General features: G+C 39.6%; 1 protein-coding gene across 1 annotated transcript in view; it reads right to left on the bottom strand.

Moving 5' to 3' along the window:
• Positions 1–26,621, bottom strand: part of LOC126337063 (general transcription factor 3C polypeptide 1) — a 333,645-nt gene that overhangs the window by 42,906 nt on the left and 264,118 nt on the right. The window contains exon 27 of the mRNA XM_050001392.1: positions 23,997–24,086. Coding sequence (XP_049857349.1) covers positions 23,997–24,086 — 90 coding nt within the window. The remainder of the gene's footprint in view (positions 1–23,996; positions 24,087–26,621) is intronic.

Below are 26,621 nucleotides of genomic sequence, written 5' to 3' on the forward strand. Positions count from 1 at the left end.
TACTGATGTGCTGTATTTACACTATAAAAAACCTTGTACTGAGCAATCAGTGTTCTTTATATAGTATGTACACAAAAAAATCAGAAGCTTTCCCCACCACTGATTCGACAAGCACAGAAACTGTCCAATTTAACTTGCACAAAAATTAACAATATTTAATTTTTTTAGGTTCACAAATTATACCTGGTAGTAGTTTATAAACAATGTAAACAGCATTTTGTAATGTAACATTGGCATTTTTGAGTGCCCCTACATAATAAATAAATCAGACCACAGAAAATTAAAATAGTATGGATGTCTTAAAACATAATGCAAAATTTTTTCATAAAACATACTAGGATTTAATGTCCTGGCAGACAGCACAGTCTAATATTGGACAAACTGACCATGGTCTAAATATTAGTGGCATTCACCTTAAGTAATTTAGAGAAACGATGGGAAACCTAAATAAGAATAGGTGGACAGAAATTTGAAACCTGATCCACCTGAATTTGAAACCAGTGCCTTCATTGCTATGCCACCTTGCTCAATATTTTATTAACATATCACAATAAGCACATTCTGAATAAATTACAAACAAAGCTGCACAGTACAGATAGTACGCCTACTACCTCCACATACTCAGTAAATACTTTAAAGGATTACAATTTGTATGACCAACATGTTTACTTAATGTATATGACTATCCCCCCCCCCCCCCCCCCCTCCATGAACCATGGACCTTGCCATTGGTGGGGAGGCTGGCATGCCTCAACGATACAGATAGCCGTACCGTATGCGCAACCACAACAGAGAGGTATCTGTTGAGAGGCCAGACAAATGTGTGGTTCCTGAAGAGGGGCAGCAGACTTTTCAGTAGTTGCAGGGGCAACCAACAATCTGGATGATTGATCTGGCCTTGTAACACTAACCAAAACGGCCTTGCTGTGCTGGTACTGCGAACGGCTGAAAGCAAGGGGAAACTACAGTCGTAATATTTCCCAAGGGCATGCGGCTTTACTGTATGGTTAAATGATGATGGGTAAAATATTCCCCCATTCAGATCTCCGGGCAGGGACTACTCAAGAGGACATCGTTATCAGGAAAAAGAAAACTGGCGTTCTACGGATCGGAGCGTGGAATGTCAGATCCCTTAATAGGGCAGGTGGGTTAGAAAATTTAAAAAGGGAAATGGATAGGTTAAAGTTAGATATAGTGGAAATTAGTGAAGTTCGGTGGCAGGAGGAACAAGATTTCTGGTCAGGTGAATACAGGGTTATAAATACAAAATCAAATAGGGGTAATGCAGGAGTAGGTTTAATAATGAATAAAAAAATAGGAGTGCAGGTAAGCTACTACAAACAGCATATTGAATGCATTATTGTGGCCAAGATAGACACGAAGCCCATGCCTACTACAGTAGTACAAGTTCATATGCCAACTAGCTCTGTAGATGGTGAAGAAATCGATGAAATGTATGATGGGATAAAAGAAATTATTCAGGTAGTGAAGGGAGACGAAAATTTAATAGTCATGGGTGCCTGGAATTCAAGAGTAGGAAAAGGGATAGAAGGAAACATAGTAGGTGATTATGGATTGGGGGGTGAGAAATGAAAGAGGAAGCCATGTGGCAGAATTTTGCACAGAGCATAACTTAATCATAGCTAACACTTGGTCCAAGTATCATAAAAGAAGGCTGTATAGATGGAAGAATCCTGGAGAAACTAAAAGGTATCAGATAGATTATATAATGGTAAGACAGAGATTTAGGAACCGGGTTTTAAATTGTAAGACATTTCCAGGGGCGGATGTGGACTCTGACCACAATCTATTGGTTATGAACTGTAGATTAAAGCTGAAGAAACTGTTAAAGGTGGGAATTTAAGGAGATGGCACCTGGATAAACTGACTAAACCAGAGATTCTACAGAGTTTCATGGAGAGCATAGGGGAACAATTGACAGGAATGGGGGAAAGAAATACAGTAGAAGAAGAATGGGTAGCTTTGAGGGATGTAGTAAATGAAGAGGCAGGCGAAATACCCTCAGACTTCAAGAACAATATAATAATTCCCATCCCAAAGAAAGCAGGTGTTGACAGATGTGAAAATTACCGAACTATCAGTTTAATAAGTCACAGCTGAAAAACACTAACGCGAATTCTTTACAGACGAATAGAAAAACTAGTAGAAGCTGACCTCGGGGAAGATCAGTTTGGATTCCGTAGAAATGTTGGAACACATGAGGCAATACTGACCCTACGACTTATCTTAGAAGCTAGATTAAGGAAGGGCAAACCTACATTTCAAGCGTTCTTAGACTTAGAGAAAGTTTTTGACAGTGTTGACTGGAATACTCTCTTTCAAGTTCTGAAGGTGGCAGGGTAAAATACGGGGAGCGAAAGGCTATTTACAATTTGTACAGAAACCAGATGGCAGTTACAACAGTCGAAGGACATGAAAGGGAAGCAGTGGTTGGGAAGGGAGTGAGACAGGGTTGTAGTCTGTCCCTGATGTTATTCAATCTGTATATTGAGCAAGCAGTGAAGGAAACAAAAGAAAAATTCAGAGTAGGTATTAAAATCCAGGGAGAAGAAATAAAAACTTTGAGGTCCACCAATGACATTGTAATTCTGTCAGGGACAGCAAAAGACTTGGAAGAGCAGTTGAAAGAAATGGACAGTGTCTTGAAAGGAGGATATAAGATGAACATGAACAAAAGCAAAACGAGGATAATGGAATGTAGTCGAATCAAGTCGGGTAATGCTGAGGGAATTAGATTAGCAAATGAGACTCCTAAAGTAGTAAATGAGTTTTGCTATTTGAGGAGCAAAATAACTGATGATGGTCGAAGTAGAGAGGATATAAAATGTAGACTAGCAATGGCAAGGAAAGCGTTTCTGAAGAAGAGAAATTTGTTCATTTGCTACTGTTGTGATAATCAATGGATAGTGGTTGTAGGATGGTGACACCACGAGTAGGTGAAACAATGTTGGAAGACTGTGCATCATAACAGAACAAGGTGGTCAAAAGATCACCTGTTCTGTAAAGCAAGACAGGAGTGACCTGTGGAAGATCTGATGATACAGTAAACACTGAAAGCAAAAGCATTCCGGAGCACAATGTGCAACGTGTTCTGATGAACAAGGGGCTGCGCTGCATACAACCCCTATATGTTACCATGGTTACCCAACAGCATTGTCAGTTACAATTCCAGTGGGCATAGGATAATTGAAATTGATGAATGCTGTTTCTTGTTACATGCCTGGCTATGTTTTAATCTGCACTCACATGCCAAAGATAAACTCACTTTTAAAGGCCATGCTCCAAAAACTTCAAGTAAAATTTAAACATGTTTTTGAAGTTGATTGAATCAAAACTAGTGCGCGAGTCATAATGTACTGTGTCCTTTTGAGAACAGTGCAAAATGTATTTTGTACTATTGCATCAGCTGAAATCTATACAGGGTGTCCCAGGAGGAATGATCAATACTCAGGGATATGACAAGAATGGTCATTCTAAGTGAACATGTCTACTAGACATGAGCCCCAAAGTGCATACCTTAAGATCAATGAGCACTACTTCATCTTACAATACCATGAAGCAAATATCTTCTGCTGCAAACTCTTTCCTTTCCATATTTTTGGAGCAGGTAGCAAGGACCAAAATAAAAGAAGTCTAGTAAATATGTGCTCTAAAATGAATACCATAAAAGCTATGAGCACTTGTTCAGTAGAAAAGACATATTTCAGGGCAGTGAAGGGGAACGTATGCTCAAAGCTCTTAAGGTATGCACTTTAAAGCCCATGTTTATGTGAAATTTTTTCCGTGTTTTGGTTCATATTACCATCTCTCAAAGAGTACAAGAGATTAATTTCACAATATCAGAGATGAATAAGTTCTCATAACTCTTCAGGTACGCATTTTAGAACCCATATTTATTAGACTTTTTTGCTTTGAATGATCATTCCGTCATATCCTGGAGTATTGACCATTCCTCTTGGAACACACTGTAGCAATGCATTATAACATTTTAGGCACAGTAGCCACAAACATCAGAATCAGTCATTTAAATTTCAGTGTATATCTACATGGATAAACATAGATTTTTCAGAATTTTCAGAAAGTACAAAAATTGTGTACAACATTTTGTAGTAAATTGGCATTTTGTGATTTACAGATAATGCAGTGCATATTAAGACAAATGCATACAATACGTTTAGCTTTTTTTCTGACAAGAGGAGTGCTTATTGTTTGCATTTATCATAAATTAATGTTGTTTTCTAGTTTGTTTGTGACCACAACCTCAAAAAAGTTTCAGAAAATCAATAGCTTCTCCCCAGGTATTTCTGTTGCTTTAATAGAAATCTCATTTCTTTTAAATGGGACTAGTAATACCATTAGCTTAACATCTCCAGGAATTAAAAGCGAATCAGCAAACTTAGTTAAAATGTTCTCTAAAACATATAACCAACTACAATGCAATGAATGTTGTTCTTAAGACATAAGGTGAGTTAGCTGATGATGTAAGCAGGTGGAAATTGCCCTTCCTACTGTCAAGCTATTGAAAGCCACTGCGAAGGGGTGCACTGAGATGGCTACTGAGAGTTAAGTATCAGAGGCACCAAAGGTAGATCTATGTGCCCCGTATAGCAGAAACAGGGACCAGGGGGAACTCAGGTTGTATACCCATTCCTGTAACCAACAAGTCTAAGGTGCTGTCTTATACTGGAGCTGACATAGAGCCAGTGAGACACACTTCACCTGTCAGTACACCTGCCACCCTCTGTGACAAGCAGAGACAAATGCAAATGGGTAGGAGTCTATTAATCATCGGCAGTTCAAATATATTGTGAATTTTGAAGCCCCTTAGGGAAATGGCAGGATGAGGTGGGATGGGAAGGAATACAAGGTGCACTCAGTGTTTATACCTAGGGATGTCATTTAACAGGCTGAAGAGGATATTCTGGTTGCCACTAAGGAGCTATGTTAAAACCAACTGCAGATTCTGGTGCACGTTGAAACAAATGATGCCTCCCATCTGGGCTCTGAGGTCATACTTTGATCATTCCAGCCATTGGCAGAGACGGTTGAGGAAACCAGCCTTGCTAACAGAATTTCAACAAAGCTCACAATCTGTAGCATTGGCCCCAGAACTGGTCCAGAGTCAACTGGGAAAGTTGGACCAGAGACTCTGAAAATCCTGTAAGAAGGTAGGCCATCATTTCCCAACCTGCTTTCAGGGGTTTCACCAAAACTCTTTTCTCCATGGTTGGTTTCACAGTTACGCCTATTACTGTTTCCTTAGTTTTTGTGGCACTGTTATAAAAATAAAAATATTATTATTCCAGAATGTGATTTTCACTCTGCAGCGGAGTGTGCACCGATATGAAACTTCCTGGCAGATTAAAACAGTGTGTAGTCTCAGTCCGGCACACAGTTTTAATCTGCCAGGAAATATTATTATTACCTTAAAATTAAATTAATATTATAATGCCCCTTATTATGTACATGTAACATCGAGAATTTGTCACATTATTTCCACAATAAATTAATATTTACCACAAATGCATGGTACAGTTATGTGACAACATTAGGAATGCATTTGATTTTGCTACAAAGGAAATTTAGTCTGTCAGCTTCTTTGTGTTATAACAATACTAAAAACAGTATTGTAACCCTATCAAGGAATGGTTATGTAGCAGTCAGGCCTTTGATCTTCCACAATAGCTTACTTAGTTTCTATCCACATTAAAATGGATAACTGGTTGAAAAGTGGAAGTTTCAAAGCAAAACAGGATTTAACAAAATCACAAGTTAGTGTTGTGTCAACAGATCATTCAGCTTCTACTGATATGTGTCAATCTGACAAAAGTGAAGCATGTGCAAAGAAAAGAACATATGGCGAAAATTACAGTAGGTTTGGATTTTTATAAATATTTCACAAGTACTGTTCAAGACCACAGTGTGTTGTACGTGGTGGCAATTCTTGCTAATAGTAGTCTGGAACCTTCTCCACTGATACCATTTAGAAACTAAACAACCTACTCTCTTTTTCCATGAAAACTTAATGAGTGGGAAAAAGATTTAACGACTTTTGAATATGCTCAGAACAGTAACAATGAGAATGCTCTTGAAGCATCTTATTGCATTACCTACGGAGTTTCTAAAACTGCAGAACTTCATTCGACTCCTGAAGATTTAATGCGGCTATGTATAAATGATGTAGTACAGTGCATGCTTGGAGACTCTTTTACATAAAAAGTCAGTATGGTACAACTGTCCAACAATACGATCAACCGCCCAATTAAAGACATGTCCAATTATGTTGATAATGACATTTTGGGAAGAATTTGTACCAGGCCTTCATTTGTGATTCAACTTGACAAATCGAATGATGTTATCAATTTAGCCATTTTTTTATTTTTTATTTTTTATTTTTTTTTACTTTACATCTGATATATTAATGGGGAGTATGTAGAAGATAAGCTACTATTCTGCACACCCTCAAAAAAGAGAACTTTTGGAGGAGATAAATTTAAGTTAATCAATAAATACTGCGCAAAAATGCAATATACTAGACTTGCTGTGTAGGCATTTGTTCAGGTGGTGTGAAATCCATGGCAGGTTGCTATGTCGGGTTTGCTGTTCAAGTAAAATAGGTAGTGATGAATGATTCTTGGACACATTGTTGCTTTCATAGACAGGCTCTTGCTCCTAAATGCATGTCCAATGGATTGAAATCTGTGCTGAACAATGCAGTGAAAATAATTAATTTCAGTAAGGCTCACCCTACAAAGATCCACATCTTTGAAGTGGTTTTTGAGGAAAAAGGGAAGCATTTATAAGTGTTTATTGTCTCACACTGAAGTTAGGTGTCTATCTTCAGATAGAGCTATTTCCAGACTGTGTAAGCTTAAAGATGAAGTCTACATTTTTCTCACCAGCCATACCTTTCACAAAAGAAAGTGCATGGAAGATGACATCTGGCTTCAGACTTTAGCTTATATGTCAGACATTTTCTCACAAATTAACAGTTTAAACTTCTTTCTCCATGGGTCAAATATAAACAAATATATTGTACAAGATTCTATAGAATCATTCATTAAAAAACTTAATTTTTGGGAAACATGTTTCAATAGGAGTCAAAAGGACTGCTATGATACCCTGGTGGAAAAGTCATCTTTCTTTGAATGAAAATATCAAGAATATAGTTAAAGAACACTTGAAGGGACTTTGAAAACTCTCCAGAGAATATTTCCCTGCTCTGTCCAATAGTAACAAATGGATCTGCAATCCCTTCAAAGAGTCAACAATCTTAGAATCCACATTTACAACGACCCCATTAAATTTTATTTACATTCCCTCCGCATATTTTATTTACTCAGGCTTGTCTGACATTTGGCATTATCCCCAAAGGCCTCACACTTAAAGTTCCCATCTCTGGCTGCAATCCTTCTTTCCATCAGTCCTTATACCAGTTCCAAACTGCACAATCCATAGCCCTCACCCGCCTAATCCTTCACCTATACACCGACTCGGCCAATGAACACACCCATCAACTCCTATCCCAAATCAAAGTCCTCAATCTTTCCTCTCCCACATCCACACCGGCTGTTCATAGCATCCTCCTACAGGCCAACCGCAAATTAGAACAGCATGCCACCCTCCACCTCAAAAAACTATCAAATCTCCTGGTTTCCCACCTCCGGAAAGGCAACTCACTCACTCTCCACAACCTTTCCAACAAACCTCAACCTCCTCTCATTGCACACAGATCCAGTCTCTCCCATCTACTCAGTCTCCCACTTCCAGCTCCACTCTCCCCAACACCTCAAAATTCTAGTCAACACAATCTGGAACCACAATACCCCAATTCAGTAGTTAACCTTTCCTCCAAACCTCTCTCCCAATTCGAAACCTCTGTCCTATCCAAAGGCCTCACCTTCAGCCCCACTCCCAGGTTCAACCAAACTGCCCTTGTCAAAGATTTACTGTCCTACACTCGTAGTCTCTGCTGGAAATATCACTTTGCCACGAAGAAAAATAATCATGATCCCACTCCTAATGATCCAACTCCCCAAGGCAGTATCCAAATTGAACCCTGCCTGGAACAGTTCCATCCTCCATCACAGCGGGACCCACTTCCTCTTCCTCAAAATCACCCTCTCCAAACCTTCCAGGAATTTCTCACTTCCAGCCTTGCCTCTCAATCTTTCTTGAAATACATTAATCCTACTCCCAACATCACCACAGCCGAAGCCCAGGCTATCCGTGATCTGAAAGCTGACTGATCCATCATCATTCTTCCGGCTGACAAGGGTTCTACGACCGTGGTACTTGATTGTCGGGAGTATGTGGCTGAGGGACTGCGTCAGCTTTCAGACGACTCTACAGACAAAGTTTGCCAAGGTAATCCCATTCCTGATGTCCAGGCGGAGCTTCAAGGAATCCTCAGAACCTTAGGCCCCCTACAAAACCTTTCACCTGACTCCAGCAAACTCCTGACCCCACCGACACCTCGCACTCCTACCTTCTACCTACTTCCTAAAATTCACAAACCCAAACATCCTGGCCGCCCCATTGTAGCTGGTTACCAAGCCCCCACAGAACGTATCTCTGCCTACGTAGATCAACACCTTCAACCCATTGCATGCAGTCTCCCATACTTCATCAAAGACACCAACCACTTTATCGAACGCCTGGAATCCGTACCCAGTCTGTTACCCCCGGAAACCATCCTTGTAACCATTGATGCCACTTCCCTTTACACAAATATCCCGCACGTCCAGAGCCTCGCTGCAATGGAGCACTTCCTTTCACCTGCCACCCTACCTAAAACCTCTTTCCTCGTCACCTTAGCCAGCTTCATCCTGACCCACAATTTCTTCACTTTTGAAGGCCAGACATACCAGCAATTAAAGGGAACAGCCATTGGTACCAGGATGGCCCCCTCGTATGCCAACCCATTTATGGGTCGCTTAGAGGAAGCCTTCTTGGTTACCCAAGCCTGCCAACCCAAAGTTTGGTACAGATTTATTGATGACATCTTCATGATCTGGACTCACAGTGAAGAACAACTCCAGAATTTCCTCTCCAACCTCAACTCCTTTGGTTCCATCAGATTCACCTGGTCCTACTCCAAATCCCATGCAACTTTCCTTGACGTTGACCTCCATCTGTCCAATGGCCAGCTTCACACATCTGTCCACATCAAACCCACCAACAAGCAACAGTACCTTCATTATGACAGCTGCCACCCATTCCATATCAAACGGTTCCTTCCCTACAGCCTAGGCCTTTACACCAACAACCTGAAAACAGTTTTCGCATCCCGCAACTACCCTCCCGACCTGGTACAGAAGCAGATAACCAGAGCCACTTCCTCATCCCCTCAAACCCAGAACCTCTCACAGAAGAACCCCAAAAGTGCCCCACTTGTGACAGGATACTTCCCGGGACTGGATCGGACTCTGAATGTGGCTCTCCAGCAGGGATACGACTTCCTAAAATCCTGCCTCGAAATGAGATCCATCCTTCATGAAATCCTCCCCACTCCACCAAGAGTGTCTTTCCGCCGTCCACCTAACCTTCGTAACCTCTTGGTTCATCCCTATGAAATCCCCAAACCACCTTCCCTACCCTCTGGTTCCTACCCTTCCAACCGCCCCCGGTGTAAAACCTGTCCTATGCACCCTCCCACCACCACCTACTCCAGTCCTGTAACCCGGAAGGTGTACACGATCAAAGGCAGAGCCACGTGTGAAAGCACCCACGTGATTTACCAACTGACCTGCCTACACTGTGATGCTTTCTATGTGGGAATGACCAGCAACAAACTGTCCATTCGCATGAATGGACACAGGCAGACAGTGATTGTTGGTAAAGAGGATCACACTGTGGCTAAACATGCCTTGGTGCACGGCCAGCACATCTTGGCACAGTGTTACACACTTGCCCTTCAATATATCCTCTCTTATCGTTATCCACCAGGCCTCAATCTCCGCTAATTTCAAGTTGCCGCCACTCATACCTCACCTGTCTTTCAACAACATCTTTGCCTCCACACTTCCGCCTCGACTTACATCTCTGTCCTTACTCTTTGCCTTTAAATATGACTGCTTGTGTCTGTGTATGTATGGATGGATATGTGTGTGTGTGCGTGCGCGAGTATATACCTATCCTTTTTTCCCCCTAAGGTAAGTCTTTCCGCTCCCGGGATTGGAATGACTCCTTACCCTCTCCCTTAAAACCCACATCCTTTCGTCTTTCCCTCTCCTTCCCTCTTTCCTGAAGAAGCAACCGTCGGTTGTGAAAGCTAGAAATTCTGTGTGTGTGTTTTATTCATTGTGCCTATCTACCGGCACTTTCCCGCTTCGTAAGTCTATATATAAAAGAGAAAGAAACTTCCACATGGGAAAAATATATTAAAAACAAAGATTTCAAGAATTACCAAGCGGGAAAGCGCCGGTAGATAGGCACAATGAATAAAACACACAAACACACACACAGAATTTCGAGCTTTCGCAACCGGCGGCTGCTTCATCAGGAAAGAGGGAAGGAAAAGGAAAGATAAAAGGATGTGGGTTTTAAGGGAGAGGATAAGGAGTCATTTATTATTGCAACTAGGCCCTCACATTGCGTAAATTTTAGGACATGACTAGAGTAACTTTAGGTTTTTATCATTAAGGGTTAAGTTAATTTAAGGTTATTAAATCTTTGGCCTGGAATTAAATTTTATGCACGTCTACTATATGCATATTTAAACGTCAGTGGTTCACCCAACTTGGAAAGTTGTAGAAGGGTTTCGCGAGTCGAAAAAGTTTGGAACAGCTGAAGCTAGGCTACAAATTCATGGACTTGAATTCTAAGGTTAAGACCTCTTGGGTTCCCCAATTTGGAACAGGTGCGCATTACACAGCAGAGGCTGGTGCTTGTAAGATGGTGGCTGTCAGAATAAGAGCCAAAGGAATGCCCCATACTGCCGAGAGTATTAAAATCCTAGTGATTAACTGCTGAAACATACGCAATGAAGTGCCTATGTGTGAAATGCTTCTTAAAAGCAGTGAAGCTCATGTGATAGTAGGTACAGAAAGCTTGTTAAAACCCAAAATAGATAGCAGTGAGAGTTTTGGGGAAATTTAAGAGTATATCAAAAGGATAGACCAATGAACAATGGAGGTAGTATATTTATTGCAATAAATAAGAAGCTCAAATCCACCAAGATAGAAATTGAATAGAATTGCATAAGACATTGTTTGGGCAAACTTAGTATCATAAGGGCATAAATTTATAATCAAATCATCCTGTTGACCATGAGACTCACCTCCAGATGTAACCAAAAACTTTACAGAGAAGCTAAATTCACTAATATGTTTGTTCCACACTCACACTGTCATTACTGGAAGAGACTTTAATCACACAAATATAAATTAGGAAAATTACAGTTTTGTAAGTAGTAGCCACGGCAAGGTATCCTGCAATACATTCTTCAATGTGTTCTCTGATAACAACCTTGAACAGAATGTTTGGAAGCCCTCTTGTAATGGAAACACATTGTAAGTAACAGATGTGACCTAGTATGTCCATATGGGGCAGCTGCAGCAACAATGATTACCAAAGTACAAAGGGCAACTAAAACATGTAGAAGATTCACACATTCAGCAAACTAGATAAAGAGACAGTAATGTCACACCTCAGTGAAAAATATGACACATTTAACTCCGAACATGAGGATGTAGAAGAACTGTGGATCAACTTTAGAAGAGTAGTTGACAATGAACTTGATAGATATGTACTTAGTAGAACAGTTCCTGATGGGAGTGACTTTCTGTGGCATGCAGTCACTACAAAGAAACTTCTGAGGAAATAGAAACTATTCCATAACAGATATAAAATAAAACATGGGGCTATAGACAGAGAAATGCTGAATGAAACATGTTTGACTGTCAAGGGGATAATGCATGAAGAATTCAATGATGACTGTTGCAGAATATTATTGAAGTAAGTTACAGTTGTGTATAAAGGCTGTTAGTAGTACTATAGCTGATCTACTGATTCCAATGCACAAGAAAGGAGCTGTAACCGAGGGCAGCAAAGCAAAAGCAGAAATGCTGAACTCTGTTTGCAAATGTTCCTTAACAAAGTACGAGGGCAATCCCAAAAGTAAGGTCCCCCATTTTTTTATAAGTACATAGACATGTTTATTTCTATGATTTACATCAGTTTACAGCTAGAACATTTAGCTAATTTTTTGATATAATCATCATTTCTGTCAATGCATTGTTGTAAACGCAGTGGCAGTTTTTGTATGCCTATGTCACACCAGCTCACCGCCATGCTGTTCAGAATATTACGAACCTCTTCTTTCACCTCATCATCGGAGTTGAGTTGCTTTCTGGCCAAATGTTCTTTTTGATAGTCACTGGGCGCCAAGTCAGGATTATAGGGTGGGTTCCACTGAAACTGTTGCAGGAGAGTAGCGGTTTGCCAAGCGATGTGTGGGCGAGCGTTTCTACCGTACCTTCTTTCACCTCATCATTGGAGTTGAGTTGCTTTGTGGCCAAATGTTCTTTTTGACAGTAGCTGGGTGCCAAGTCAGGATTATAGGGTGGGTGGGTGGGTGGGTGGGTGATTATGTTCCGCTGAAACTGTTGCAGGAGAGTAGCAGTTTGCCGAGCGATGTGTGGGCGAGCGTTTCTAATGTATCTTCCTTCGTCATCAGCATTGTCATTGTTGCCGTGAGGCACCGTTATACCAAGTGGAAAGGCGCGTCGCTCTTAGAGCATGACATATGGCAACCTTAAGTCATTGACAACACAGAATGGTCACGGTAGCACCTGATTCCAGAATAGCTGCAGTAGTTAGGATCTACCCCCTCTTGACCATGTCCCCAAAACTTAACTCGTAACGAGATCCCTTCGAAACAAATTGTCATAAAGATAGTCTATAAAGGCTTCATACTACGATAAGAAATGTTACAGTTTATGGGATAACAACAGATACGACCAAACTGTCTTGTTTCTTCTGTTTTATTTAACGTACCTTTGTTTACAAGTTGTATTTCGCATTCACTACTCATTCACTCTCTGATGTGGAGTACATGCGGGTGCCTGAACCCTAACTCCCAAGTTCCATTGAAACCCTTTGACGAACAGTTTTGGTTGCTCGACACCAACAGTCAACGATAATGACTCTTCTAGTTTAGCCACGCCCTCCACAAATTTTTGTTAGGCATAAGACAATTACACACTTTTCTCTTCGGTCTGCTATTATTAAGGGTTCGTGTAAAAGTTAACGTTTTTCTCCTTTTAGTAAATTGGAGCCAGCTCTCCGTGATATAATAATAATAAATAAATAAATAAATTAATTAATTAAAAAAATGGTCTCAATACTGTGTCCCTCATGAGATGCGTATACATGTATCCTTGAATTGACCGCCCTGTAGGTGTAGTCAATTTAATGACCACACTTCGCTATCTGCGATTTTGTGTAACTAAATGTCCTTTTGTTACTCTGATTGTACATCGTAGTTATTTAAACCTCGCCCCTATATTTTTTCACAATGCATAATTAGCACTTCTTTACTTGTGTATTTCTAAGAGTAAACAAAAAAAATGATGCCGTATCATTGGCTTCGTCGATATAAAGCAAAACAAGAAAAACACCTCAATATGCCCAATTTTACCTCTTCTTATAGGATCAGCTACCTTACTCATTAATTTAATACATATTATTTCCAATAACACTAAATAGGTATCACCATTATATTGTAATTGTATTCAAAAGCATGTTATTATTATTATTATTATTATTATTATTATGACTGACCAAATCATAGCAAATCGCGCGGCGTGCGTTTTTAACGATAGCTTTACACTCGCCCAGCCTTTATTCATGCAATATTATATATAAATATACAGACAGGACAAAAATACCGCTCTCTCTACCATAACCAATAGAGGCAAATACGCTATTCAAGTTCTGTTACATCTATCTTGGCTCGTATTGTTATATGTTGTCATGGAGAATGTGTATACCCTTGCTCAACATTCCTCTTCTCTGGTTCTGATTATGTTGAAAAATAGCTAAATGATCAAGTTGTCAACTGATGCAAACCATTGTACAAATAAAACGTCTATGTACTTATAACAAAATAGGAGACCTTACTTTTGGGATTACCCTCATAAAATATGGGGGTATTGCCACAATTTTATTCTTGTGCCACTTCAAGGAAGAGTGCCACAGATGCTAGTGTTAGTGGTGCTGAGAAACAGCTGAAATTGCAAAAACTGAACAAAGCTCCAGGGTCTGACGGAATTCCAGTCACATTCTATACCAAATTTGCATCTGATTTAACCCCATAAAATACTATAGACTCTTGGAAAAAAAAGTACTGTACCCAACAATTGTAAGAAACTGCAAGTTATACATGTCTGCAAGATGAGTGGCAGATGTGATCCACAAAACTGTCACCCAATATCTTTGACATCAATTTGCTGTATAATATTAGATAAAATTTTGAACTCGTATGCAATGACGATTATTTCCTCCATACCAACTAGTACGAAATCATTAATCATGTGAATCTCAATTTGTATTAGTCTTCCATGACATCTTTCACGGCATGGATCAGGCGGTCAGGTAGATTCAGTATTTCTTGATTTCTGAAAAACATTTTACTCAGTACACCTATGCTTACTAAACTGTTGCTGTTCATGTTATATATCAATGGCCTTTCAAACAATATTAACAGCAACCACAGACTTTTGGCAGATGATGCATTTATCTATAATGATGTACTTGTGGCATAGCAGGTGGATCCTCCCTATCTGTATGGTTCTCTGTTCCCACAAAAACCTTTTTTTTTTCTTGCTAATTTTCATCGAAAATCCAATAATTTATCTACTGACATGTAATGTCCGTATAAAACTGTCGAACTTCTATTAAGACTGAATTTCACTTAAATTTATTATTCTGATTCTCATTTCAAGTGTTATGATAACAAATGTGTAATTAGTTTTCATTAGGACATCATTAATTATGAATCAGAGTTAACTAAAATTACACTACATTTCACAATATGCAAAAAAACTAATCAGCTAAAATTTATATCTGAGAAAGGTGACCTACTACAGTATTTGAATAATAAGCATTCCAACTTTCCTACACAGCACTTTAAATTATCTGCAAGTACTTATCTTCTGCAATAATTAAGATCAAAGTTTATATTGTTGTTGTTGTGGTCTTCAGTCCTGAGAGTGGTTTGATGCAGCTCTCCATGCTACTCTATCCTGTGCAAGCTTCTTCATCTCCCAGTACCTACTGCAACCTACATCCTTCTGAATCTGCTTAGTGTATTCATCTCTTGGTCTCCCTCTATGATTTTTACCCTCCACGCTTCCCTCCAATGCTAAATTTGTGATCCCTTGATGCCTCAGAACATGACCTACCAATTGATCCCTTCTTCTAGTCAAGTTGTGCCACAAAGTTCTCTTCTCTCCAATCCTATTCAATACTTCCTCATTAGTTATGTGATCTACCCATCTAATCTTCAGCATTCTTCTGTAGCACCACATTTCGAAAGCTTCTATTCTCTTCTTGTTTAAACTATTTATCACCCATGTTTCACTTCCATACATGGCTACACTCAATACAAATACTTTCAAACAAGACTCTCTGACACTTAAACCTATACTTAATGGTAACAAATTTCTCTTCTTCAGAAACACTTTCCTTACCATTGCCAGTCTACATTTTATATCCTCTCTACTTCGACCATCATCAGTTGTTTTGCTCCCCAAATAGCAAAACTCATTTACTACTTTAAGAGTCTCATTTGCTAATCTAATTCCCTCAGCATTACCCGACTTGATTCAACTACATTCCATTATCCTCATTTTGCTTTTGTTCATGTTAATCTTATATCATCCTTTCAAGACGCTATCCATTCCGTTCAACTGCTCTTTCAAGTCCTTTGCTGTCCCTGACAGAATTACAATGTCATTGGCGGACCTCAAAGTTTTTATTTCTTCTCCATGGATTTTAATACCTACTCAGAATTTTTGTTTTGTTTCCTTCACTGCTTGCTCAATAAACAGATTTAATAACATCGGGGAGAGATTACAACCCTGTCTCACTCCCTTCCCAACCACTGCTTCCCTTTCATGTCCCTCGACTCTTATAACTGCATCTGGTTTCTGTACAAATTGTAAATAGCCTTTTGCTCCCTGTAGTTTAGCTCTGCCACCTTCAGAACGTGAAAGAGAGTATTCCAATCAACATTGTCAAAAGCTTTCTCTAAGTCTACAAATGCTTGAAATGTAGGTTTGCCCTTCCTTAATCTAGCTTCTAAGGTAAGTCGTAGGGACAATATTGCCTCACGTGTTCCAACATTTCTACGGAATCCAAACTGCTCTTCCCAAAGGTCAGCTTCCACTAGTTTTTCCATTTGTCTGTACAGAATTCGTGTTAGTATTTTGTAGCTGTGGCTTATTGAACTGATCGTTGGGTAATTTTCACATCTGTCAACACCTGCTTTCTTTGGGATGGGAATTATTATATTCTTTTTGCAGTCTGAGGGTATTTCGCCTGTTTCATCTATCTTGCTCACCAGATGGTAGAGTTTTGTCAGGACTGGCTCTCCCAAGGCCGTCAGTAGTTCCAATGGAATGTTGTCTACTCCGGGGGCCTTGTTTCGACTCAGGTCTATCAGTGCTCTGAAAAACTCTTCACGCAGTATCGTATCTCCCATTTCATCTTCATCTACATCCTCTTCCATTTCCGTGGTGCAGGCTTCACTGATTTCCCAGGATACAAAGTTGCTTATGACTTACAACACACCAAATAATGTTCTGAGCCACAAACAAAGGAGAAGTTAAAATAACCAGAGAACTGAATGTACCTTTTCCATTCATGAAATTATATTTTTCAATAAACGATTTTCCTAGCCACATTCCAGTATACATCATTCTCTTGTATGAGATGAAATGTTATCATAATTCATCAGATTACATTCGGTATTCAAAATGACAGCTTACAACATTGCCACTAACTATAATTCCACTGCAACCCCACTCTCTGCAATTCTCAATCAGAAGTAATCTGTCCATTGTACACAAATAATCTGTCCATTGTACGCATAATGTTGCACATTATACCCACATAGTCTTTATATCACAAGTCAGAGATATCTGTCTCTTTTAGTAGTAACAAGTCTTTGAGCCATAAATCACTTGCCTGGTTACGTGTGAAGATTTGCGCTACATGAGAAAAAAGTTCTACTACATGTCCTCCCTATCAAGATGTCCTCAATCCAGTCACAAATTTCACTTGATACTCATATGATCATATTTTTGACAAGTGTAGGTGTGGTACTGAATCAAATGCTTTTTGGAAATCAAGAAATACAGCACCTAACTGATCACCTTTATCCAAACCTTTCAGTATGTCATGTGAGAAAAGTGTGAGTTGGGTTTTACATGATTGATGTTAAATCAATGATAATTGGCACTGAGGATGTTCAAATCACTCTAAGCACTATGGGACTTAACATCTGAGGTCATCAGTCCCCTAGACTTAGAACTACTTAAATCCAACTAACCTAAGGACACCACACACATCCATGCCCGAGGCAGGATTCGAACCTCCGACCGTAGCAGCCGTGTGGTTTCGGACTGAAGCGCCTAGAACCGCTCGACCACAGCGGCCGGCACTGAGGAGGTCATTATGTTCAAGATACATCATTAAGTTTGAGGTCAGAATACATATTGAGATTCAACAAGTAATCAACAAAAAGGATACTGAATGGTAGTTTTGCAGATCACTTCTACTACCATTCTTGTAGACGGGTGTGACCTGTGTCTTTTTCCAAGAACTGGGCACAGTTTTTTATTTGAGGGATCTACAACAGATTATAATCAGGAGACGAGCTAACTCAGCCATAAATTCAGGATAGAATCTGACAGGGATTACATCGGGCCCTGGAGTTTTGTTCAGTTTTAATCATTTTAGCTGTTTCTCAACACCACTGACACCAATACTTATTACATTCATCTTTTCAGTGGTCTGAAGATTAAATTGGGGCAATTCTCCTGGTTTTTTTCTTGTAAAGGAACATTAGAAAATGGAGTAAAGCATTTCAACTTTCGCTTTACTACCCTCCATTTCAGTTCCTGTCTCATTCACTAGGGACTGGGCACTAACTTTGGTGCCACTAACAGCCTTTACATACGACCAGAATTTCTTCGAGGTCTGTGAAAGATAACTTGACATTATTTTGCTACGGTACTCATTGAAGGCATCACACATTATGCTCTTGACAGACAAATGCATTTCATTCAACATCTCTCTATCTATAACCCTACACTTTGTTCTACACCTATTATGCAGTAATCTTTGTTTCTTTTGAAGTTTCTTTACAGTATATCACGGAAGTTCCCTCCCACTGTGATCTGTTCTACTGGATACATATCTATCCAGTGCATGGTAAACTATTCTTTTAAACATGAGCCAGAGCTCCTCTACATGCTCCTCACCTATGCTGAAAGTTGAAGTTCCTCACTGAGATAAGACACTACTGACTTTTTATCTGGTTTACGGAACCCATATATCTTCCTACTTGTTTTAGTTATCCTTTGTACTTTAGTAATCATTGTTGCCACAACCACATCATGGTACCTGACACCAGTTTCAATGTGGACATCTTTAAAGAGGTCAGGTCTATTTATTGTCATTATATCCAATATATTTCCATCACGAGTGGGGTTCCTAACTACCTATTTCATATAGTTTTCAGAGAAGATACTTAGTAAAGTTTCATAGGATGTCTGATCATCACCAAGAACAAAACTATAATTTTCCCAATTGACTGTTGGATGATTAAAGTCTCCACAGATGGTAGCAGTATGGCTGGGAAACTTACCTACAAGTGAACAGATGTTTTCTCTAAAGTTTTCAGTTGCTTCAGGAGATAAATGTAGTGGGTGATAGAAGGATCCAATTATCATTTTATGCCCATCCCTGATACTGAGTCTTGCCCCAACAATCTAACATGCAGCTTCATTTTCTACTTTGGCAGATTTGCGTTGCATGTCTACTGTGACAAATACACCACCTCTATCCTCCATTCGCCTATCCTTCCGATATACACTTAAATTTTGCCCAAAAATCTCACTCCTATGAATTTCAGGTTTCAGCCAGCTTTCTGTACTTAGTATTATGTGAGCTTCATTGCTTTTCATGAGCACTTCAAACTTTGGCACTTTGTTGAGAATGCTTCATCAGTTTACCATTAGAATTTTAATACTCTCACCTGTGGTAGGCATTTCTTTTGATCTTACGCTGATACGTCTGAGTTCCCTACAGCTATTGTTCTCGGTGTTGGATCAAGAGTCTCCTAATTTAAAAAGCCACTGTGTGCACCGCACACACACACGCACACAGCTACCTAAGTAGCAGCCTCTGATGTATAGTGCACACCTGGCCCTTTTAGGGGGACCCTACAGTTCTCAACCCACGGCACAAGTCCAGGAAGCCATAGCTTAGCTTGTCACAGAACTTTCGAAATCTCCTTCCACCTGACTCAGAACCAAAGGATGATGATCAGTTCTGGGGACAATGCTGTAAACTGCGAGTTTCGTTCAAACTCCATGTGCAAAGTCGGTCTTCTAACCTTCTATGCCAGTCGCTGGAATGACGTCAGAGACCAGACGACAGGCGTCATTCGTTCGAACATGCATCATAGTCTCCAGTTGGTTGCCTCCTGTTCCCTCATGGTTACTGGAATAGCCTCTTCAACATACTGAAATACTGAATGAGGCCCCCAGGCATACACACTGAGCATACTTGGTGTCCTTTTTTGTCCCTTGCTGCCATTTCCCTAAGGTGTACCATCATTTGCCATACATTTGAACTGCCAATGATTAATTAATAGACACCTACAATTTTTCATTTGCCTCCTCCTGACACTGGACAAAACAGATTTCCCCAAAACAGGGGAAGTGGGTCCCACTGGCTCAATTTCAGTTTCAGTGAAAGGCAGCACCTCAAACTTGTTGGTTACAGGGATCGGTACAACACCGTGAGTCCTCCCTGGTCCCTGTCCTCCCTGTACAGGATGCCTAGATCTACCACTGAACATCACTCGCAGTCAAGTGGATGAATGATGACAGATCTTCCACTTCTGGTACAGATATCACAGGTACACAACTCTCGGGAGCTCTTCCAATACACTGATTTGCAACAGCTGGCAATCGTTTGATTTCCAGCTGCTTACAAACTATTGTTGAACTCAGTGATGCATGTAATGGACTCACTTAAATGAAATACCAGAGTGTCTCTAACAGCAACTGTGCAAAGTGAGAAGCATGACATTTTTGTATCAATAGGAACATTGTTTTGCACCACAATTAAACATACAACTCCGCCACTGGGCTGTGATTGCACAAATAATTTGTTTGTAGAGTAAAAACTCAGAACCATTACAAATAACTGAATTTTGAAGAGAATAAAGTGTGTGTTAATGTTATCTAAAATGTGTTGTCATCTACACTAATGAACAAACACCACCCCACGGGCAATTAGATTTTCAGCTTTGCAGTGATAGAGACTGGCACTACTGACGACGAGACTACGAAATTCAGGTCAGCTTCATCCATAATGTCTGAAAAAAGCTACACAAATATTCAGTCATGTCTGGACAAGGTTTCTAAGTGGTTCAAAGACTTGACCACTTGCTTTAAATGCTCAGAAATGTAAAACTGTGCACTTCATGAAATGAAGAAAACATACCACACTAAGACTATAACGTCAATGAGTCACACCTGGAGTTGGTCAACTCAATACAAATATCTGTGTGTAGGGAGATGAAATGTAACAATCATATATTCTCAGTCATAATTAAAGCAAGCTGTCTGCAAAGGAGATTGCTTACAAACCACTTGTGTGGCCCATCCTAGAATATCACTGATGTGTGTGGTACCCATACCAAATACAAATAACAGGGATATTGAAAGTATACAATGCGGGCAAAATGAACAGTAATAGTTTGCTGAATAAACCAATATGGCAGACAACTGAAGACAGACACAAACTATTCTGAGAAAGCCTACTCCATGAGCCAGTTTTTGTGGGGAATCTATGAATATACTGTACTACAATTCCCTCTGTATTGCTCATGCAGGGATAACAAGGACAAGATTCTACTGAATTGCAGCACAGACAGAAGTGTTTAAGCAATCATTCTTCCTCAGCTCCATATGTGAATGGAACATGGAGAAGCCCTAATAACTGGTACAATGGGAATTACCCTCTGCCATGCACTTCACTGTTGTAGATGAAGATATCCAAGTGAATGGCTGCTTGGTACACCCACAATGCCATGGTCACAGCCCAGTGGAGGCAGTTTTATGATAAGGGAGGACATTCAGTCAGGCTTCTATGGGACCTGTGGCAGAAAGTGAAGGCACCATGACAGATGTGAACTATGTGAACATTATTGTGAACCACCTGCATCCCCTCATGCCTGATGTATTCTTTACATCTTCCAACAGGATAGCTGTTCATGTCACAAGTCCAGAATCATTCTACACTGATTTGTGAAGCATGATGTCCAATAGTTCATTGACGTCTCTGTTCACTGTAATACGTTTAGTGTCTGTGTTTTGCGATCACACCGCAAAACCGTGCAATTAGTAGACGAAAGGACATGCCCCTCCAATGGGAACCGAAAACATTTGATTGCAAGGTCATAGGTCAACCGATTTCTCCACAGGAAAACACGTCTGATATATTCTATACAACACTGATGATGGCATGTGCGTCACATGACAGGAATATGTTGTCGACCCACCTAACTTGTACACTTGGCGAATGGGTAAAAAGATCCTTGTACATTGTCTGATTTAGGTTTTCTTGTGGATGTGATAATTACTCCCAAAAAGTGATTAAGACATAAGAGTTTGTCACATAAACTGCAACAAATGAATCCAAAAGTCTCACAGTCGCACACTTTTCCCTGTGCTCTGTCAAAACATATGTTTTTAACGTTTTCAAATTTTTCCGTGTGTAGACCATCAAATCTTGCATATGTCCAAGCAAATCTGTACATGTCCTGGAATTTTGGAGAGCAAAGTTGATTATGTGTGAGAACCTGAACTTTGATAATTGTCTGAAAATAAAAAAATTAAACCTTTCGCTCGAAGGAAGACTTGAACCAAGGACCTCTCATTCTGCAGCTGCTCACGCTAACCACGGGACCATGGCACTCCTGAGTTTTGTCTGTCCTTGATGTTGCTTATCTTGTGCATGGACTACTCAGTTTGTATATTTTGCTTATTTTTTTATAGTTCCGCACAACTTCTTTCTGTTTTCTCGATTGATCTGTATTCAGTCTTTCAAGGTCTATCCACTGTGGCAACTTATAACTAAATCTGAGGGGGGTGCGATGGGGAGGTTCCATTGTTAGAAGTCCCTCCTATGATATTTTCTATAGTGTCATCTGGCGGAAGAGATCATTATCGAATCAAGGTAGGAAGGTAGTGTGTGAAGCATCACACAGAAAGATTTATGATTCATTATGATCTGGTTTAGTCAGTATGTGATTGTCAACATATATGCTCACTAACTTAGAAGAGGTAACACTACAAGACCCATTTATTTTATGAAAAACTACTCATACAAATCTGGTAGCTGTCAGTTAGTGAGAACTTTAAAAAAGTACACTTGCAATCCCGATCAAACATTTTGTACCACTGCTGTACAATATGAGATGATGTGGCCCATGTATGAACTTGAAAATATCTGACATGCTAGCACAAATATATTTGTACAAAGGAACAAAAATTACAAAAGGCAACCACTCATTTGCAACTGATTCAAGGCTGGTGTACACATATATAGGACTAAAAATTTCTATTAACTTTTGAGATTTTGCTCTTTTCTATGGGGGGTAGTCAGAAAGTTTTAATTACCACTTAAAATAGTTGCATAATTAATTTTTTTCAAGTATACATCTTCAGTCTCGACAACACTGATATCCTCACACCACAGTATCCATAACATGCTGTTAAAAAAAAAATGGCACAGCCCACTGATTATGTGGAGCTTGGCTACAACATTTTATTTTGGCACTTCTAACAGGGTGATATAGTACTATGGTGCATAGATTTTAAGTTTTATTGGGAATACAGACATGTACTAGAAAACAAACAAGAAATTAACAACACAACTTTGTTTTTCAGTTGATAATTAAAACTTTATTACTAACCCTCATGCACTAAATATTCTCTCTCTCTCTCTCTCTCTCTCTCATGCACACACACATGCTAGTCGAAGTCTTCTTGCAAGTTGTGAACAGTGTACTGCCCATCCAAATTTCTACCCACATTCTTTGTTGTATTCTGATCCAGTGCTGAAGTATCTTCAAGAAAAATTGGGAAGAAATGATCAAAACAGTCAAGAGTGATTACATTGGGAAGATGTTTTGGAAATTTTCTATCAGGTTCTCACAAGATGTACAGCACATTTCTTTGACTGTCTGTCAATTAAGAATTTTTAAAGAATTCTGTTACACTTTCACATCCTCTTGCCATTTAAAAAAGTCTGTGCCCATATTGGCACCCTTCTTTACATACTTTCAATGTACCTGTTAATCCTATCTGATATAGTTCTCGTGCACTTGAGCAGTAATCAAGTATGAATCATACAAGTGTTTTATATTTATGGATGGCCACAGAAATTGACCCAAGAGGGGGTAAGAACCTAAAAAAAAATTGTATCTGAAATCCATTTCCAAGTGTTAAGATTGTGCTCCAGGACATGCTTGCATTTGGGCACACACTTATAGCATGCTACAGAATGAGCCAGAACTGGTTGCCAAATTGTAATCAATGCCTAGGGCTGCCAGGTTTCCTCATACAATTAATGCACTGTATAAACACACAAACCACTTTTATATGTAAAACCTGAGATTTTATACTGTATGGTAAATCATATCAATAATTAAATACTTTTTTGATTACCTCTATTATGCGAGCATAACCTTCGTCCACTTCTGAAACCTTTGGGTTGAGTGTAATGATTTGGTCAGGTATCTCAAAATCAAATTCAATCTGCAAAGAAGAGGAGTGTACAAGTATTATATTAAAAGACAGCACAAAAAAAGCATATATTAAAATAGAAAAATAGATTTCTGATAGTTACTTTCATTAGTCTCTCTAAAGCCTTGTCGCTACTGGCATACTTAAGTATTAAGATGCAGAGCAACATATAATGCAACAAACCGTAGCTGTGATTTATTACTAAATGATAAAACTATGAACAGCAGCAGAGTTGTGAGGAAAACTGTGATATCACAGGATGAGACAGATTAATGACTACTGATAAAAGAATAAAGATAGTACCAATATTATGAAAAGGAAACTTGTTACTCACCATATAGCAGAGATGCTGAGTTGCAGATAGGCGGATGGAAAAGACTTTCACAAATAAACTTTTGGCCAACAAGGCCTATGTCAAAAATAGTCGACACACCGACACAACCAGCCGCTTGCCCACCCCCCACCCCACCCCCACACACATTTATTAAACAATTGAAAATCCAGGATGGAATGTAACAATACTAGAAAAAGGGAAGTTGCTACTCACCATATAGTGAAGATGCTGAGTCGCAGATGGGCACAACAAAAAGACTGTCACAAATATGCTTTCGGCCAACTAGGCCTTTGTCAAAAACAGACCCCACACACACACACACACACACACACACACACACATGTGACTGTGTGTGTGTGTGTGTGTGTGTGTGTGTGTGTGTGTGTGTGTGTGTGTGGGCACACGTGCTTCTGTGTGTTTCATCTCTAGTATATGGTGAGTAGCACCTTCCCTTTTCATTTTCATAATATTGTTACATTCCATCCTGGATTTTCCATTCTTTAATAAAGATAATAAGAAAAATGGCACTGAAATGCTATTGTGTAATAAAATGGCTAGATGATACTGTTATGTAAGTGGAAGGCACATTAATAATGGTTAATAGGTGATATTTTTATTAATCGTTAAATGCCACAATGTCAATTAGATCCATCCAAATAGGTGAACAGAATTAGACAAATTTAATGGAAAGAAATCAGAATTCTCAGTGTGGTGGCTTTACTGTGTAAAATATAACAAATAGCCCAAACCTTCAATCGATTTGATAAAAGAATGTTGTTGTGGTATTCAGTCTGAAGACTGGTTTGATACAGCTCTCATACTACTCTGTCCTGAGCAAGACTCCGTGTTTGTGTGTTATTTTATTGTGCCTGTCTACCGGCGCTTTCCCGCTTGGTAAGTCTTGGAATCTTCGCTTTGATATATTTTTCCCATGTGGAAGTTTCTTTCTATTTTATCTACAAGTTTTAACCCTCACACTTCCCTCCAATACTAAATTGGTGCTCTTTTGAGGTCTCGGAATGTGTCATATTGACCAATCCCTCCTTTTAGTAAATTTGTATCATACATTTCTTTTCTCCTCAATTATATTCAGTGTACCCTAACTAGTTACATGATCTAATGACCTTATCTCCACCATTCTTCTGTAGATCCACATCTCAAATAGCTTCTATTCTCTTCTTGTCTAAACTGTTTATCATCCACATTTCATTTCCATATATGGCTAAACTACAGACAAATTCCTTCAGCAAAGACTTCCTATCACTTACATCTATGGGGGTGTGCTGGAAAGTAATCCCTCCAAATTTTTATGTTCCAATCTTAATATTGTGCATGTCATGCACATTAGTTTATTTACTTTTCTGCTTCACTGACACAAGTGCAACCACCTGCTGCTAGAGGGCTCCAAACTGTAGTATGTAGCACGACCATGTATTATGTAACTATGTCGGTGTGTAAGAAACAGTGTGCTGTAGTCCCTTGGAAAACTGAAAGCATGAATACGAACAGTTCATCCACACACGCAGCACCCTTCCTTTCAGCATGACAATGCCAGACCACATACACACAAGCGCTGCAACATCTGCAGCAACGTGATGCCTGGGGTTCACCATCAGCCATCATCTGATTTTCACCTGTTTCCATAACTTAAGGAACACCTTTTAGGACTTCATTATGATAATGATGAAGCAGTACAAGCAGAGGTGAGGTTGTGGCTCCATCAACAAAGTCAAACGTTCTACAGTGATGCTATAACAAACTGGGCTGTTGCTGGGAGAATGTGTCCATTGACAGGGTGAGAAATCAATACATAGACATGAAGAATAAAGATGTAGTATGTTAATAAAGTTTGTTTCATTTAAAGAAGTTTTAAGCATTTTCACATAAAAAATGCAGAGGCATAGCTTTTCAGCATGCCCTTATACAGGGTGTTTATGAGCGAATATCGGGGTTTTAATGCTTATCCCCCCCCATGAACCATGGACCTTGCCGTTGGTGGGGAGGCTTGCGTGCCTCAGCGATACAGATGGCCGTACCGTAGGTGCAACCACAACGGAGGGGTATCTGTTGAGAGGCCAGACAAACGTGTGGTTCCTGAAGAGGGGCAGCAGCCTTTTCAGTAGTTGCAGGGGCAACAGTCTGGATGATTGACTGATCTGGCCTTGCAACATTAACCAAAACGGCCTTGCTGTGCTGGTACTGCGAATGGCTGA

This window comes from Schistocerca gregaria, chromosome 2 (genome assembly GCF_023897955.1).
Source record: "Schistocerca gregaria isolate iqSchGreg1 chromosome 2, iqSchGreg1.2, whole genome shotgun sequence".
NCBI lineage: Eukaryota > Metazoa > Arthropoda > Insecta > Orthoptera > Acrididae > Schistocerca > Schistocerca gregaria.